This window comes from Siphateles boraxobius, unplaced genomic scaffold (genome assembly GCF_051911475.1).
Source record: "Siphateles boraxobius isolate OS27281-9 unplaced genomic scaffold, OSU_SipBor_1 1, whole genome shotgun sequence".
Classification (NCBI taxonomy): Eukaryota; Metazoa; Chordata; class Actinopteri; order Cypriniformes; family Leuciscidae; genus Siphateles; species Siphateles boraxobius.
The window spans coordinates 2,840,889-2,858,416 of record NW_027508699.1 but is presented as its reverse complement, the minus strand read 5'-3'; the positions used below and the strand labels follow the sequence as shown (position 1 = coordinate 2,858,416).

The 17,528-nt window shown below is 38.4% G+C and overlaps 1 protein-coding gene across 2 annotated transcripts in view; it reads right to left on the bottom strand.

Moving 5' to 3' along the window:
- Positions 1-17,528, bottom strand: part of LOC143750494 (uncharacterized) — an 84,101-nt gene that overhangs the window by 48,344 nt on the left and 18,229 nt on the right. Inside the window, exons 1-3 of one of the 2 annotated variants that reach the window (XM_077243617.1) lie at positions 12,234-12,637; positions 9,819-9,981; positions 8,780-9,637 (exon numbers count right to left, since the gene is read on the bottom strand). In XM_077243617.1, coding sequence (XP_077099732.1) covers positions 8,808-9,637; positions 9,819-9,981; positions 12,234-12,521 — 1,281 coding nt within the window. In that variant the 5' untranslated portion in view covers positions 12,522-12,637 and the 3' untranslated portion in view covers positions 8,780-8,807. Of the gene's footprint in view, positions 1-8,687; positions 9,638-9,818; positions 9,982-12,233; positions 12,638-17,528 lie in introns of those variants that run through there. The other variant, XM_077243701.1, reaches the window with a different exon arrangement.

Below are 17,528 nucleotides of genomic sequence, written 5' to 3'. Positions count from 1 at the left end.
GATATGCATAGTAAAACTAGGCATTGTAGCGTATGCGTCTGGATGAATCATGATTCGTGTAAGCTGAATCATCGTTGTTAATGAACACATTTTTGCTAAGTTTCCTTAAACTGCAAACTCTGACTGTCTAATAATTAACCGGCTCAGCGCCAAAAAGTCTGGGGAAGATGGCCCTTTCGACACTTTTATGGCCCTCCGAGTGATGCCAGAACAGTCTACACATTCCCCCCAGCTCTAGGTCCGAGCTTCAGAGAGATTTTAATCGGCTCTCCGAAGAGACTGAGAAAGCTCTCTCCAAAACGCACACAATCCTCCTTACATGTCTTCCTTCCTACCTTCAGAATCCGCTTGATCTGGCCAAGGCATATATGTATATGAACATACCGTAAAATGTATTTTACTATGCTGTACAATATTTAGAGTGATTCTTACTAAATTCTGACACTGTCATAAAACATCTAAATGACCGTCCTGACAAGACAAAAGAAATTCTGCCGCCAAAGTTTCGTTGAATGTCATTGGCCAGGGCTCCCCACAGAGGGTGTGACATCTTCATGCTTTAAAATCACTGATCACCAAGATCAGCTCTCTCTTACCTCTCTCCTCTTCCTCGCATCATGCAACGCATGCGTGATCCCCCTCCGGGGATCTTTTCCTTTGTTTGTTTGTTTCTTTAAGTTTTTATTTTCCATTTTCGAATTCTCCTTTGTTCATTTCCACCGACGAGTGAAACAGACATTCACCTCAAACAGACATTCAAAATCGCCGCGCTTGGGTCGCTCTGGAAGAATGAGTGAACACGTAACACTCCCAGGATCGAGACACACACGCCTTCTTCATATCAGCCACACAAAAGAGCTATATATGTGCAAGTATTTCGTTTACTAAGCTTTCATAGCACTAAGATTTGTTTACCCCCGTTTAGGGTGATGTTGATTTCTTGTGGTCTCTCAGAGCGTTTTGTCTAGGTGAATTTTGTCAAACTGTGATCCTTACGGATCTCTCTCTCTCCCTCTCTCTCTCTCTCTCTCTCTCTCTCTCTCTTTATTTATGCATTCTCTTTCATTGTCGTTGTATTTTGTTGTAAATACATTTTATTCCTTGTAACGTTAGTAACCGTATACATAGTTTTCCTTTATTAAATTCATTATATACATCTATTGATTCTGTATCTCGCTTATATACAAGTCCCTTTAATGTTGCGATCTAGCTACGTGCTTTACAAATTTATTGATACTTAAAGAGGACTCGTTATAGAACAGGAAAGTTATTCCTTGTGGCCAGAGGAATAACTTCTCTTGAAAGTCTATAAAGTAGGATAATTTTGTGAGGTTTAATGAGATCGAATCATCAGGTTGGCTGGACAAACATTCGGTCATAAATTAATCCCTTAAAGATTATCCTGACGATCGATCTATGATAGACATAATTTATATTTTAAATATTTAATTATAATCCGTTTTGATTAAGTATTGATATACAATCGAGCTGATAATAACCTGTCTGTAAAATATAGTCTACATATGCAATTAATTATAATCCTTTGTGGTTTATTGTCTAGGTACCAGTAATGCGCGGGTTGATCCAAAATGAGCGGGTGCCTGCGGTCACCCGCGGTTACGAGTCATCCAAATATATTTTTAATGATATTCGGGTCGTGGTCGGTCGGCTCATTTGAAATAAAGATGCCGATTAAACCTTTGTAATTTATATAGTACTATACACAATTTTCTATGAAATACATAGGCCTACACTTTATCGGCTGAATTACTGGTGCGAAGATGACGCACGAGGCACAAGCTCAGTCTGCAGGTAGAGATGGAGGCTGCAAGAGAAAAGGTGAAGACTGGGGAGTGGAAGCTCCGCAAATACACAAAAAGAAAGAGCAAAGTGTGGGAGACATTTGCCGAAATATTGAAAGATGATGACCAAAGTGCTGGCTTTGTCATGTGTACTTCTGGCGATGCTATTTACACATTTGATAGCCACAAAACTGGCACATGGCGCGTCACAAGTGCGGCCCCGGAAAGCCATCACAGCCGAATAGAGCAGCTTCAGGCCACAAAACTATAGATGCCTATATGCGCCCTGACCACACGAAAATTCCTGTTCAAGTGAAGAGTAAATTTGTGGATTACTGCGTGGAATTTTGTTGCACAGACCTGCGCCCCTTTGATATTGTTTCGGGGGAAGGTTTTAAGAAAGTGGCCCAGGGTCTCCCCAACATTGGAGCACGTTATGGCTCAGTCGACGCAAATGGAGTGCTTCCTCATAGGCAGACAGTCTGTGATCGAGCTAAAAAACAGGCCAAGGTCGAGAAAAAAGCCTTATCCGAGGTTCTGAAGTCAGTGGTGCATGACAATGGAGGGGTTGCAATAACGACTGATATGTGGACTGATGATTTTAACAGAAGGTCCTACACTGTCTTGACGTGCCATTATATCACAGAGGATTGGAAGCTGGCAAGCCGTGTTATGTGCACAGTGGAATTCGATTGCACATTGCCCAAAACAGCAATCAACATCCACAAACAGATTAATGAGCAGCTGTGTTCTTATAGGATCTCATTTGATCAAGTGGTGCTCGTGAGTGACCAGGGCTCTAACATTAAAGCTGCCCTAAAAAATTATCACTGGATACCATGTGCAGCCCATGTTCTGAACACAATTCTGAAACATACGTTCAGTGGATCTGACATTGAGGAGGTAACGGAGATTATTGACGCGTGCAAGGGCATTGTCAAATATCTTAAAAAAGCCAGTGCAAGCACAGCTCTCCCACATGGCTTAGTCCAAGAGTGTGAGACTCGTTGGAATAGCAAAATTGACATGCTCAAATCTATGAGCAAGCAATACAGGGAAATTAACGAACTACTCGAAAGCAGGGGGCAGTCAGAGCGCATGGAAGGCATATATCAAAACACGCTCACAACCATGATCAATTTTCTTGGAGCCTTTCAAGAAAGCATCTGAGGAGTTGCAGGGAGAGGAATACCCGACACTGCATTTAGTGATGCTGTGGTTTTACAAGCTGGGTGCACACTGCCAACCAGTCTTTGGAGACCCCGTGTACATAGTTTTGCTCCGTACGTGCGCACTTGCTCTACTCCATTCAAAGTTAATCCTCACAGACACGCACAAAATCGCCCTCTTCCTCTGCCCCCGCCACAAAAGTCTCAAAATGATGACCGAGACTGAAAGAAAACATCTCCACATAACCGTTGGCAACCTCATATACCCTGTGTCTTTTGAAGCCGCGGACTCTCCTGAGACTTCAAGCACTTCAGCACCATGGACATCTACAGGCGAGTGTAAGTGGCTGCGTTATTAATGATGAATGGGATATTTCAATTTAATGCTGGTAAATGATATTATTGACAAATGCTATTTTACCTTCCATAGACGTCACTAGTGAAGGTCAGAGAGAGAAAAGACCTAGAGTGGACTTCGCTGAATGGGCCAATGATGCCACTGATGTCGGCTTAACGAACGAATTGGAGCGGTACCGTGCTGCACACTTTACGCTGGATGACTGTGACGAGGACCGGTTACTTGAATTTTGGGAGAGACAGGCACCCACCTTCCCGAGGCTTCGTGCATTGGCAAGGAGGATCCTCTGCGTTCCAGCATCAAGTGCAGCCATTGAGTGCACGTTCAGCTCCGCAGGTCGAATCATAGAGTTGAGAAGAAACCGTCTCAACCCAGGGACGTTTGATTCAATATTATTTCTACACAGCGCGAGCAAAGCTAAAAATAAGTAGGCTAATCTTCTGTTTTAGGCCACCAACATTTTAAGCCCTTTTAAGCCCAAGTTAGGCTTACTGTATCTGATTTAGGTTCCTGTGTTAGTTTTATGGATATAATTGTGTAGGCTAAACAATGCAGCCTATTTTATTTTCTTATACAAATGCATATTTTGCGTTTATCTTGTATTAGGCTACTTTTTTTTTTTACCAACAAGTGGCAGCCTTTAACCTTCTTTTTAAGCCCAGGTTAAGTTTACTGTGTGTTTCAGTTTTACTTTCATGGGTATTTGTGAACATTTATTTATGGATATTATAGCCTCAGTCTTTGGCTATGAAGTTAGCCTACCTGTTTTTGTTCGTCTAAAATGCTTTAATAAAGACTTTATTAACATATTCTATGCCTGCATTTTGTGCTTGTGAGAGCTTCAATTGGGCATCCACGTGACGAAATAGCCTAAGCCTACTAATACAAGTGGGAAATCCTTATTTACCTTTTGAATGTTGAGCGTTATTAACTTTTGAATAAATGCTGACGCGGGACAAAATGCCCGATTTCCCAACATGTTGAACTGAGCAATGCCATTGTACCATTTTAATAGACTACTTTTAAACGCATATAGCTCAGTAATGTCAGTTTTATGTACCTATTTTTTGTATTTGTATGTTTTTATGTATGTGCCCCCGCACCCCTAGTTCCTACGTCTATGGCCCAATGACGCTACGATGAGCATTTACTACTTTTAAAAAATGCGGGTAAGGAAGCGGATCGGGTACAATATTTTCTTTATTTTTTTGCGGTCCGAGTTGCGGGTGGGTTAGTTGAAAACGTTGGTCGGTTGCGGGTTGTTTATACATTGACCCGCGCATCACAGCTAGGCTAGGTACATATATGAATGCAGATGCAGGGAACATATTATCCCTTTTTGGGATTTAACATGATTATCTGGGTCAAACCCGTATGAATAATTATTAATTGAAAAATTACTAATTTTTGAAAACATATCCCCAAAGCCTGACCCAGGTTCCTTACAGCGTTGTAAGCTCCATATATGGTTGTTGGGAGCAGACGCATGTGCGCACAATCTTTCGCTAACTGGGGTTTATAAAGTGAATTCTGAGCAGGTTCGGCCGTATGCACGGTTTTATAAGTCTGAATATTTTTTTTTTGGCTTTCTGGCGCATGTACACTTTTAGTAAGGATCCTACGCACAGTTTTATAAATGAGGCCCCAGATCTTCATTACACCCCAACACAGTAGAAGATCTGATCACCAATGCCAAATCCGCATTGAGGGTCCACTTTTGGAGGCGTTCGAAGCTAAGTGAAGAGATGGAGGAGGAGGGAGAGAGAGCCAGAAGACCAAATTTCAAATCCTGGCCACAGATGTGTAGAGCCCCAGTGATTGCTGGTGTTTGTTGGTGTTGTTTTAAATTAAAAAATATGTATATATAATAATAATAATAATAATAATCTGTAAATACTCCCTGACCTTGCACAGCCTGTGTGCAATGAAATGCACTAGGGGAAATGCATATTGCGCAGGCAGTGCGTCCATGCTGAGGGGGACCTCGGTCTGGGAATACCACTGGGAGGATTCTTGAACAGGTCTACCTGTGCCTGGCCAAATCAACTGTCAGTTGAATACCTATCTCAGTACATCCAATATTTCTGATACTTGATCAGCCAGCATCTTCCAGTCCCTAGCAGCTTCCAGTTGTCCTGGGCGAGAATTGGTGTTAGCACCTTTTCTTGGTGGTTGCTCACCAGGGCGGAGGAATATTGTCTTCTGCGTGTAATGTTTTGCTAGAACAGGCGGCAACTTATTGGTCATACTACGCTTGCCTTCCAATGCTAAAGCCAAACATCGCAATACTTGGTCATAGCGCCAAGTAAACTGACCCTGGCTAAGAGCCACCTTACATCCTGTCAAAATGTGCTTTAATGTGGCAGGTGATGAACACAAAGGACAAGAGGGATCCTCTCCTACCCAGAGGTTTAGGTTCTGCGGTGATGGGAGAACATCATATGTTGACCTAATAAGGAAACTGATCCTACTCTCTTCCATTGACCAAAGGTCTTGCCAGCCCCTTTTGCGTGTTTCCACACTCTCCCATCTCATCCACTCTCCCTGCTTGGCCTGGGAAATGGCCTTTATACATCTCATCCTCTCCTCCTGCTTTCGCACCTCGTTGACTACCAGCTTCCTCCTTTTGAGCTGGGCTTGCCTTGTGCCATTAAGGAGGAGCTAAACTCAGCCCAAAACCCCCTCTTCAATGCTGTACCTGTCCCATGATATCCCCAATTTGAAGGTCATCCTTTGCCTCTACTACAGATTTCTTTGCTGACCACTTTCTACCAGTTTTTACCACAGGGGCTGCCTCCCTTACACATTTGTTGCGTGACTCTGCTAAAGTAATTTCCAGTCTGACCTTGGCACACATAAACTCCTCGGTTAAAGCAGAGACTGGCAGCTGCAATACTCCTTTACTATAAAGTCCCACTCTGCTGAGGCAGCGTGGAACTCCCAACCATTTCCTGATGTATGAACTTATTAACGCTTCCAGCTTATCCACTGTTGTCAAAGACACCTCGTACACAGTCAGCGGCCACAGCAACCTTGGCAGTAGACCAAAGGTTTACAGAAAGCACCAGAGTTTCAGTTTGCCTGGTAGAGCACAGCTGTTTATGCTCTTCAACCCTTCCACTGCTTGTCGTCTAACTTCTCCCACTCGAACTGTGTCCTTTAGATCCCCATCGTACCATCTCCCTAGACTCTTCACTGGCTTCTGAGAAACTGTTGGTATTGCCTCACCATTAATGAAGAATGTTTTATCTACTACCTTGATTTAGAGGGCTTAAATTGCATTCGTGCCCATTCAATATTATCTGTTAACTTCCCCAATAACCGATTAGTGCAGGCTACCGTTGTAGTCATGGTTGTCATGTCATCCATGTATGCTCTTATTGGTGGTAGTCCCATCCCAGAAGCCAAGCGCTCTCCGCCTACTACCCATTTTGATGCCCTAATGATTTCTTCCGTTGCCATGATAAAAGCCAGTGGAGAAATGTTGCATCCTGCCATTATTCCAACCTCTAAGCATTGCCATGTAGTGCTGAATTCTGGAGTTGAGAAACTAAATTGCAAATCTCCAAAATAGGCTTTCACTAAATTTGTTATCGACATCGGTACCCTGAAAAAATCAGATGATGCCCAAAGAAGCTCACATGCACTGAACCATATGCATTAGCCAAATCCAGGAATGTCACGTGGAGCTCCTTCCTCTCCTTTTTAGCTGATTGAATTTGTTGCCAGATAACACTGATGTGTTCTAAGCATCCTGAGAATCCTGGAATGCCCGCTTTTTGAACTGAAGTGTCAATGAAGCCATTCTTTAATAGGTAGGTTGACAATCTCTGAGCAATAATGCTGAATGAAAATCTTGCCTTCGACGTTTAATAGTGAAATAGGGCGAAACTGACTGATGCTTGTAGCATCTTTTTCTTTGGGTATAAAGACTCCCCCTGCTCGGCGCCATGCTCTAGGTACAACCTGCTTTTCCCAAGCCACTTTTATCAATTTCCACAGAATTCGTAGAACTCCTGAAGCACTCTTGTACACTCTGTACGGAACTCCATTAGGCCCTGGAGATGATGAAGCCTTTGCCTTTCTCACAACCTGCTCCATCTCTTTCCACTTAGGTGCACAGACCTCCATTTGGTATTCTGGTGGATTGACAGGTGGGATGTCTGACGGAATTGACATAGGCTCATGCCTTTTTTGCATCTGTATGCGTTTCCTCTAAATATCTCTCTAGCTCAACCTTAGATGCATTTAAAGTGCCATTCTTCTCACTGGTGAATAACTTCTTTACAAATTTGAATGGATCTTTATAGAAATTAGCCCTCGCACGCTCCTTTTTGTAGCGTTTCCGCAGCCGCTCAGCTCAGCTGTTGCAAGCTTATCTTTTATGGCCCTTTGTAAGAGATTGAGTCCCTCCTTCTGACTTTGTTCCGCTCTTTTCCATTGCTTCCTCAGCTGTCTCCTTTCTCTAACTAACCCTTCAATTTTCTGCTGCCGTCTAGACAATCCAGGAGTAGTTTGTACTTTTTCCTTCCTTTTTTTCCACACCAAACCTCTCACTTCCATATGCGTAAATGATGTCCCCAAATTTATCCAGCTTCTTTTCAACTGTACCAGTTAATCTTTCCAATGCAAAGCATAGATCTTTGTTTTCTCTCTTATGCTGGTTAGTCTGACCGGGTTCACAAGAATCAATGTGTTCATCACTAACTGTGCAAACCCTCCTCTGCTCTATGACAGGGGTGCTGATATCCTGCAAACTGTGGTTTGCTTCCTGTCGCTGGATTTCATTCGACTGACTTGACTGACTTCGTAAGAAGATTATGAAAATCCGAAATTGCTGGAACATTTTAGATATGGAAATAGATATTTGGAAACTGCCTGAAGCGAGGAGCACGTTCTTTTAAAACTGGACCAGTGAGTGGGAACTGAATGCTTGAGTGCTTTAAATGGTGCCAACCCATTGTGGAGTTAATTTTAACCGAGCAGTATAACAACTAGTTATTAGTAAATTAGACCAGCGTGCTGGGTTTAACATTTAATAGAACCCAGCTGGGTTAATGCAGCCCAGTGCTGGCTATTTTTACCCAGCATTTTTAGTGTTTGATATTATCAATCATTTAGTGTTTGGTAACATCATATGATCATAAAAACTATTTAAACTTTACATTTACTTCTTTAAACCATATTTAAAGAAAAGGCATGATTGTAAAGGATTTTGTATTTTATATATAATTACCCTGAACAAAACAGCAGATGGGCTGAATGAAAACTCACTCTTGAACTCTAGGTGATGCTTATGTAACCGCAGAAATAGAGAGGTTACCCCTGTACACAAAGCAGAACTGCACTTGAAATAAATGTAATTTATAATAAACTTTATTCAGCATTATACAGAGGTATGAAGAAAGAAAAAAAAACACCATTGATTTCCCACATTTATTTAAAAACACCCCTCCAAAATAATAATAAAAAACAGCTTTATAATTGTACTGACATTCCATTTAATTTTGGGCAATGCTTTTTACTGTGAATCTGTGTAGTTTTGGAACAATTGAATCTCTTGCCACATTGATGGCATTGATACGGCTTCTCTCCAGTGTGAATTCTCTCGTGCGCTTGCAGAGCTCCTAACTGTTTGAAACTCTTTTCACAGTATGAACACTTGTAAGGTCTTTCTCCAGTGTGGATCCTTTGGTGCACTTTTAACTGAGTGGCTGTAGTAAAAGCTTTACCACAATCAGAGCATAAATACTCTTTCACACCAGAGTGTATTTTCTGATGGTCTTTAAAACGGCCCAGCCATGAAAACGTCTTTCCACAAATAGAACACAGGTAAGGCTTATCTTTTGTGTGAACTTTCCTATGGCCCTTTAAATCTGATTCCTTAACAAACTTCTTATCGCACTTATCACAATCAAATGGTTTTTCTCCAGAGTGAGTGAGCTTATGAACTCTGAGACTATATGACCATTTGAAACTCTTTTCACACAGATCACATGTAAATGGCTTCTTTTCATTGTGAATTTGCATGTGACTACTAAGGTTTCCTTTATTTATGAAACTCTTTCCACACTGAGGGCATGTGAACGGCTTCTCACCTGTGTGACGTCTTGTGTGAACAATAAAGACTGAATTGCATGAGAAGCTCTTTCCACATTGAGGACAGGTAATAGTCTTTTTGGCTTTTGCTCTTTGAGATTTTGTGTGTCCTTTTCTTTCTCCAGTTCTGGCATCATGAAGATCCTGAATCTGATGTTTATTCTCCATTTCATTCAATTCTTCACTTTCCTCTTGCACATTCTTTGAGTCTAAAATGGAAATATAATATTTTTAGAAGTGATTTTTAAAACGCACTTCTATTTGTCATATGCAATTTTTTGCTTCCATGAATCTTTCACTACTATCTACAATTCTGTTCATCTAACAGAAAATGTATTTCATTCAGGTTTTTCAGACATCATTAATGAATAATCAAGAATGGACACCAACCTCTTTGTTCCTCTGTATCTTTATCTTTCACTCTACATGCTTCTGAATTTCTAACATCACCACTGTCCCCTTTAATTACCTCCATCTTTACAACAGCTTTCATTTGGGAATGGCTTTGATGAAGGTGTGAGCAGTGATTGCTATGAGGTACAGAGGACCAGATCTGAAAAAAAAAGTACAGACATTATTTCATACAATTAATTCCACTTCAACTTTATTCAATGATTCAACAAATTAAATGCATTTTAAATCTTAAATGAGACCACTGTGTCTGACACAGAACAAAAAAAGAGCTATAATAAAATTGTAACCTTGTCGTAGGGCTGTGCAAAAATAGACCTCGTATACACTGTTAGTGAAATGTGACCCAATTCCGAAAAAAAATTTTTTTCTCATATGCGAGACAGATCAGATGTGTTCTATGACCGTGTAAACAGGAAAAAAACGCATGCATTCGGATACTTCGAGATCGATATCAGGCCTTGTTCATATGTGGAAATAAATCAGATGAGAGCAACGCATCTTGCATCTGCAAAAAAGACGGATGGGCCGACGAAACGTGTTGTCGTGGGAGAGGAATGTGGACAAACATTGACAACATATCAAAGGTTGGCTTGCACATCCTAAAATTTCGGACCCACTGTTCCTCGTTAAAGCCCGCCACAATATGCTGCCACCAGTCTTGAGATCTGTATATACGCAGGCTGCAATGATGGCCCTTTTTGTCCTCCTCCACCTCAAAATCATAGTGCTGTTTGGTGAACTTTGCATATATTGTAGAGCTAGCATCAAGCATATTTAGCATTCGTCTATCTGTGCAAGAGAATTTAACCCTTTAAGCATGCGCGATGTTTCAGATAGTATGACAAGTGTAAACACATGAATCGGATATGGGTCACAATTGAAAGAATGTTTAAACGGACGGTCAAAAAAATCCAATATAGGCAACAAATCAGAATTGGGAATCAAGGCCTGCAGTGTAAACGAGGCCATAGATGCAGCTAACTATCGCAGTGTTTTTTTTCACGATAGTGTATCGATATTTCAACCTCTAATATTGATACTTACATTTTTTTTAAAATCATGTTTTAAACGGATTTAAAATGACGTTAAGATTTATTAAATCCCTTTGCGTGTCAAACAACCTCTTTAGTTCCTGCTGAACGCTGACTCGCTGTCTACAAAGCTAACAGTTGCCCATCATATCAATTCATTTGGCCATGTCTCAGAAGTAGCCTAAGTGGGAGCGAGCATGATGGAAAATATGAGCGCCTGCACAAGAGCACAGGCACTAAAAGCCTGTCAAACAGTGCCTGGTTACTGGACCATGTGATCTTTGAGCCTTATTGCGCTAATACTGTCAAATTTATAGTAACAATGTTTACATAAACACATTTGAGAGAAAATCGTGTGTGTTTCAAATGCATGTATATTAGATGCATACATGTCGGTCTTAAACTGACAGTAGCCTAATATTAAACATGCCATCATTAATGTAAGAATAAGTGCAAATATATATTACAAGTTTGTGTCTGTCAATGTATTTTATGAGCATTTCATATGAATGGCATTCTACACATTTGTGGCTACTTGTCTGCAGCTTCAAATTCAGAATACAGGGTTGTGACTATTGTAGGGTGGTGATGGCATAATGGATAAGACACATGCCTTTGGTGTGAGAGACCCGGGTTCGAATCCACTGTGAAACACCATTGTGTCCCTGAGCAAGACACTTAACCCCGTAGTTGCTCCAGAGGCGTGCGACCTCTGACATATATAGCAATTGTAAGTCGCTTTGGATAAAAGCGTCAGCTAAATGAAAAAATGTAATTGTCTGCGAGTGCAAATTTCAACATTCAGATTTTTATTTTACAGGTTTTCACATTGGAGCTGTGATTGTAATTTTTTGCGTACATGTACGAATATTTATTGTACAAGTTCTCAAATTCACATCTCATGCTCTCGAGTTGTGCTACTCTTTTACCTTCATAGTAAAATGGTCCGCAACATAACCCCGGTGTGCTCATTTAGTTTTTCATTGTGTCTACCTTACGTTTGACGATTGAGCAGCATGAACCTGCTTAATCGACGATTGATACGTTTTATCAATTAAATGTATTATCGCTGATTAATCATTAACATCCCTACTTTCTATATATAATTTAATCACAGATTAAATCAAATATTATTTTCATCCTACTAAGAGAAACATTGTGAACCTGACAATTTTGTCACTGGTTGATTTACTGAGATTTACAGCAATAGAAACTATTTTGAGACAGAACATCTGACTGTACATAAATCATTACATTTCAGAAATCACTGATGATTTTGGTTTAACACATACATAATCACTGCATATCAAACAATCTGTAAAAAAACAATAGTGACACAGTAAAAACTTATTTTACTCACATAAGTGTGTTGCGCCGTTTTTGTCGGATCCAATATAGAAGGCACAGCACCGTTTTTTAATCTCAGTCTCTCTGCAAATCCAGCGTCGAACTGTTTCTTGTTTGCAAAGGAATCCGCAGCAAAATGAAGCGAACAAACGCACAGTGTCTTATTTACACGATCTGGAACTTCATTAAAAACAAAGTTCAACCACGCATTCCTAATGTTTGAATCAGAAGGAAGGTTATGCAGCGACTGGGTTTTTCTACAACTTGGCACTGCACAATATTTTGCAATCTTCAAAGGCATGTTTATTGCTCAGTTGACCGATCCAGTGTTAGTCACATTATTTACCTAAAAAAAAGAAAGAAAGAAAAAAGTTATTCACCTACCAGCTACTTGTCATGCGTGAATCAGTGGGCGGAGTTACAGCGGTAATGATGTAGAAGTAGGCATTGATCATAGACACAGACCTATGATATCATAATAGACATTTCTAAACTAGTCATTTTCTGGGCTTGGTTTCAATAAAATCTGTTTTTGGACTAACAAGGAAGTTTTCAGTTTTGAAACTTATATAATATTCTTTTAATATGATTACCTCTTATATGTCAAAATATCAAGGAAATTTTTACTCATCAATTGATGACCCCTTTAAAAACTTAATTATAAATGTACATTATAATTATAAATGTCTGCCCTTTGGAGTGAGTAGGGCATAAGGAAACTATGGATTTAGTTACCTCGACAAAATGATCTCTTGGCCACACCATAATATCACGTTCCCACAATATATATATATATAAATTTAAATTTAAGAATTTAAATATCTTGGCGTTGTATTAGATCCTACACTGTCCTTTAAAAATCATGTCAAATGTCTTTCAAAAACTGTTAAATTTAATCTTGCAAACTTCAAATATATCAGACCATCATTTTCATGTAAAGCAGCCAGAATGTTTCTTCATTGTATTATTTTTTTCTCATATTGAATATTGTTTTATAAATTGGTCACTCACAAATGCCACAACGCTTAAACCAATTGAGTCACTCTTCAAACCAGCCTTAAAAATATTTGATAGAAAACCCCTCTCACATCACCATTGTTCAATATTACAGAAATATAACTTAAGTTTTGAAAATTTTCTAAAGCTAAAATATGCCTGTGCTGTATATAAGATCCTGCATGGACTTGCCCCACCCCCACTGAGTGAATACATTACATTAAAAAAACAGGGTGAGAGAAGAAGTGTTACCAGGGCTTCCATCAGACCTGCGTGAAGTTGGCCCCGCACACAACGCAAAACGTCGTCAAAATAGGCTCAATCGTTTGTGCTCCGTCTGTGCTGTATAAAATTTTGTTTGTGCTGCTTCGGTTTTTTAGATAATAAAATAATATTTTTTGGTCATTCTGAGGTCACTCAGCCCCCCACATGATCCAAATTCACACAAAATAGTCTCGTTCGTTTGTGCTTCGTTTGTGCTGGTTTATGCCGGTAAAATTTTCGTTTGTGCTGCGTCGGGTTTTAAAATATTAGACATTAAATTATTGTTGATGACGTCACTCAGCCCCCCACATGATCCAAATTCACCCAAAATAGTTTCGTTCGTTTGTGCTGTAAAAAGTTTCGTTTGAGCTGCTTCGGTTTTTTAGATAATAAGATAGTACTAATATTTTTTGGTCATTCTGAGGTCACTCAGCCCCCCACATGATCCAAATTCACCCAAAATAGTCTTGTTCGTTTGTGCTTCGTTTGTGCTGGTTTGTGCGGTAAGAAATTCGCTTGGGCTGCGTCGGGTTTTAAAATATTAGACACTGAATTATAGACGGTGACTTCTCCAGTCCCTTTTTTATCTACTACAGTAGAAGTAGGCCTAGCCTAAGACCGAAACGGCAAACCAAATCACAATATTCACTTTTGTTACCTATCCTGTGCTTTTTCAACTTTTAACGGACACTGCGGATCGCAGGATGTGTGGAATGTAACACGAAAACTACAAGGTAAGTGTTTTTATGTTGTTTTGTTAGTAGCCTAACATAATATGAACATTGTCATAAAAACACGCACCATAATCTGTTTTGCTGTGTTTAGCCTATACAGGGTGTGTGTGTGTATTCTTTTTTCTTTTTCTAAACGTCTCTTAAGCTCACCAAGGCTGATTTTTTTTAATATGATACACTGATATTAATAAAATTAAAATGTAATTTAGTCCTGTGATGTCAAAGCTGAATTTTCTGTATCATTACTTGACTACATGTCACATGATTCTTCAGAAATCATTGTAAAATGTTGATTGATCAATTATTATTGGTGCTCAGTTAAGAAAGATTTTAAGCGTGGGTTTTGGATGCTTAATGTTTGTGGAATCCGTGATCATTTTTTTCACTTTTGATTAGGCCTATTTAATGCGTCCCTTGCTAAATAAAAGTAGTATTTTTATATACATTACTTAACCAAAAACTTTGAATGGTTGTATATCTTGGTTTCAAGAAGAAGCAAAAAGAACAACATTAAGCAGCACAACTGTTTTCAACATTGATAACGATCAGAAATGTTTCTTGAGCATCAAATTCATAACATCAGCATATTAGAATTATTTCTGAAGGATCATGTGACACTGAAGACTGGAGTAATTATGCTGGAAATTGATGTTTGATCACAGGAATATATTACACTACTATATATTCACATAGAAAACAGCAGTGAAATAATATTTCAATATATTACTGTATTTTTCATCAAATAAATACAGCCTTGGTGAGCAGAAGGGACTTCTTTGAGAAACATTAAAAAATGCTCAAACGTTTGACTGGTGTGTGTGTGTATGTACAGTATGTGTCTGTGTAGGCTATAATATAATTTATTTAATAACTATTATTATTATGTAGCCTATGTGTAAATTCATGTCAATGAATTAAGTCAAAATGATTAAACTTTTTAAATTTAATCATGTACTATCGAACATCCATTAACAACAAAAAAATTGACCTTTAAAAACTTAAAAACACTTAATACTGACAAGTTACTGTCTTTAAACCAAAAATACCACACAAAGTAATAGACTTGAGTGCAAACTTCCATAAAATAGCACACTACATCTCCTGAACAAATGATGTGATGACAAAGTCTTTGTCAATTCTACTTTAAAAGTGTGCTCACCTAGAGGATATTTTTGCTGTTCTCGTGCCCAAACTTGCTGAAGTTACATTTAAACTACAACTTAAGGGCACGAATCCATTTTGCCCAGAGAGAAAGTGAGTGACAGAAAAAAATATAGTCTGACAATGTCTGAACACCATGAAGTTTTTTTAAACAATACAGGGACTACAAAAACACTGATACGAAATGAATGTTCTATTAAATCATTTTTATTAGCATCTAACATTTTGGTAAGAGATTTAATATAACAACCCCGAACTGACTTCATAAAAATAGATGAACATGTCTTAGAAATAGCCTAAGTAACCAGAATGACCATTACTAACTATTTTTGATCTTGGTGACCAATTCAATTATCTATTTTATTCAGTCAGCTTGTAGCCTATAGCCTAATAAATAACATTTATAATTTGATTTAATGTCATATGTTAGAAGCCGACGCAGCACAAAGATTTTTTTTACCGCACAATCCAGCACAAACGGAGCACAAACGAACAAGACTATTTTGTGTGAATTTGGATCATGTGGGGGGCTGAGTGACCTCAGAATGACCAAAAAATATTATTTTAATATCTAAAAAACCGAAGCAGCACAAACGAAACTTTTTACAGCACAAACCAGCACAAACGATTAAGCCTATTTTGACGACGTTTTGCGTTGGGTGGGGGGCCAACTTCACGCAGGTTTCCATCAGGGGTGATTGTGTGGTACCTTACAGGTGTACAACATTTGGACAATATGTGTTGTCAATTAAGGGGTCAGAGATTTGGAACAAACTACCGGTTATTAGAGAATGTCCGACGTACCCCAGTTTTAAGAACCAACTTAAACAATTGGCTCAAGACACATCAAATTTGTGACCATTAACTACATTTTTTGCAAATCGAGGTATATGGATAAGATCACTGTAGTATTGTTTAAGTATTTGTATGTATACCAAACTAGATCCAGCACTTTATTGTAATTTTTAGTATTTTAGCATAATTGCAATATACTTAAAGTACATAGAATAGCACTTTATTGTATATGTGTATGTGTAACCTGTCTGAAAACAGTGGTGTCTCTTGTAATATGTTATTTGAATATTAAGGTGTCCTTTAAACTGTGTAGCATCATACTTAAATTTAAATGTTACCCAGCGGGCACCTTGATGTCAATTTGACGTCAAATATTGGACAAGATTTGATCAAGATGTTGCAAATCATATTTCAAAGTCAGATTATACATCAAGTTCTTCCGGTGGTTAAATGCTGAAAATATGAGGTTTAAACCCATACTGAAATTAAATATATAATATATAGGCCAACATGTTTGACATTGAGTTGACCTCAACTCAACGTCATGTTATAGGCGTTCAGTTGGTGTCATATTGACATCACATTGATATCAATGTAAATTACAGCTTTTTTTTTTTTTTTACTGGGGTCTCAAAATGCATCCATTTGACAAATCTTTTGAATCTTATGTAGTTGTTGGATTTCTGCATGAAAGTGGACTTCTGTAACTTCTGTGGTTAAAAAAAATAAACAAAAAACTATTTAAAGTATGTAAATTACTGATATGAAATAAGAGGTGAACAGTAATTATTATATTTTACAAAAAATATACTGATTTGGTTAATTACAATTAAAAAAATGAAAAACAAATGCAGCATTTTTGCTGTAACCCCACATAAAGTATATGTGTATCCTTATTTTTTATTTATAGTGATATTATATACTTTAAAATTAAAATACATTTGCTGTAATTGATAATGAAATTGTAATACCCTATAATTTAAGTATATACAGTATTACAACTAGATGTACATTTATGGAAAATTTACATTAGTCTAAATTTTTTCATAGTGAACGGGCTACATATTTTAAAATTATTTAGATTTTCTTGTTTTCAACTGATAGATGCAATGCTAGGGCTCTTTAAAAAATCATATTTATTTTTCACAAATTCCATTTTTTCTTAATTTTTAATTATGAAAAAATGTAGGGCCTACATAGCCCATTATGTATTCCTAATACCACCTGTAGATGGCGCCATTAGCTTTTTCACATTCTCGGGTTTCTCAGCAGCTGTAGTGAATGGACTACAACAATTAATTATTTTTTGTGTCTAATTTGATGCAAATCTAGTATCACATAATGTTATACATGTATAG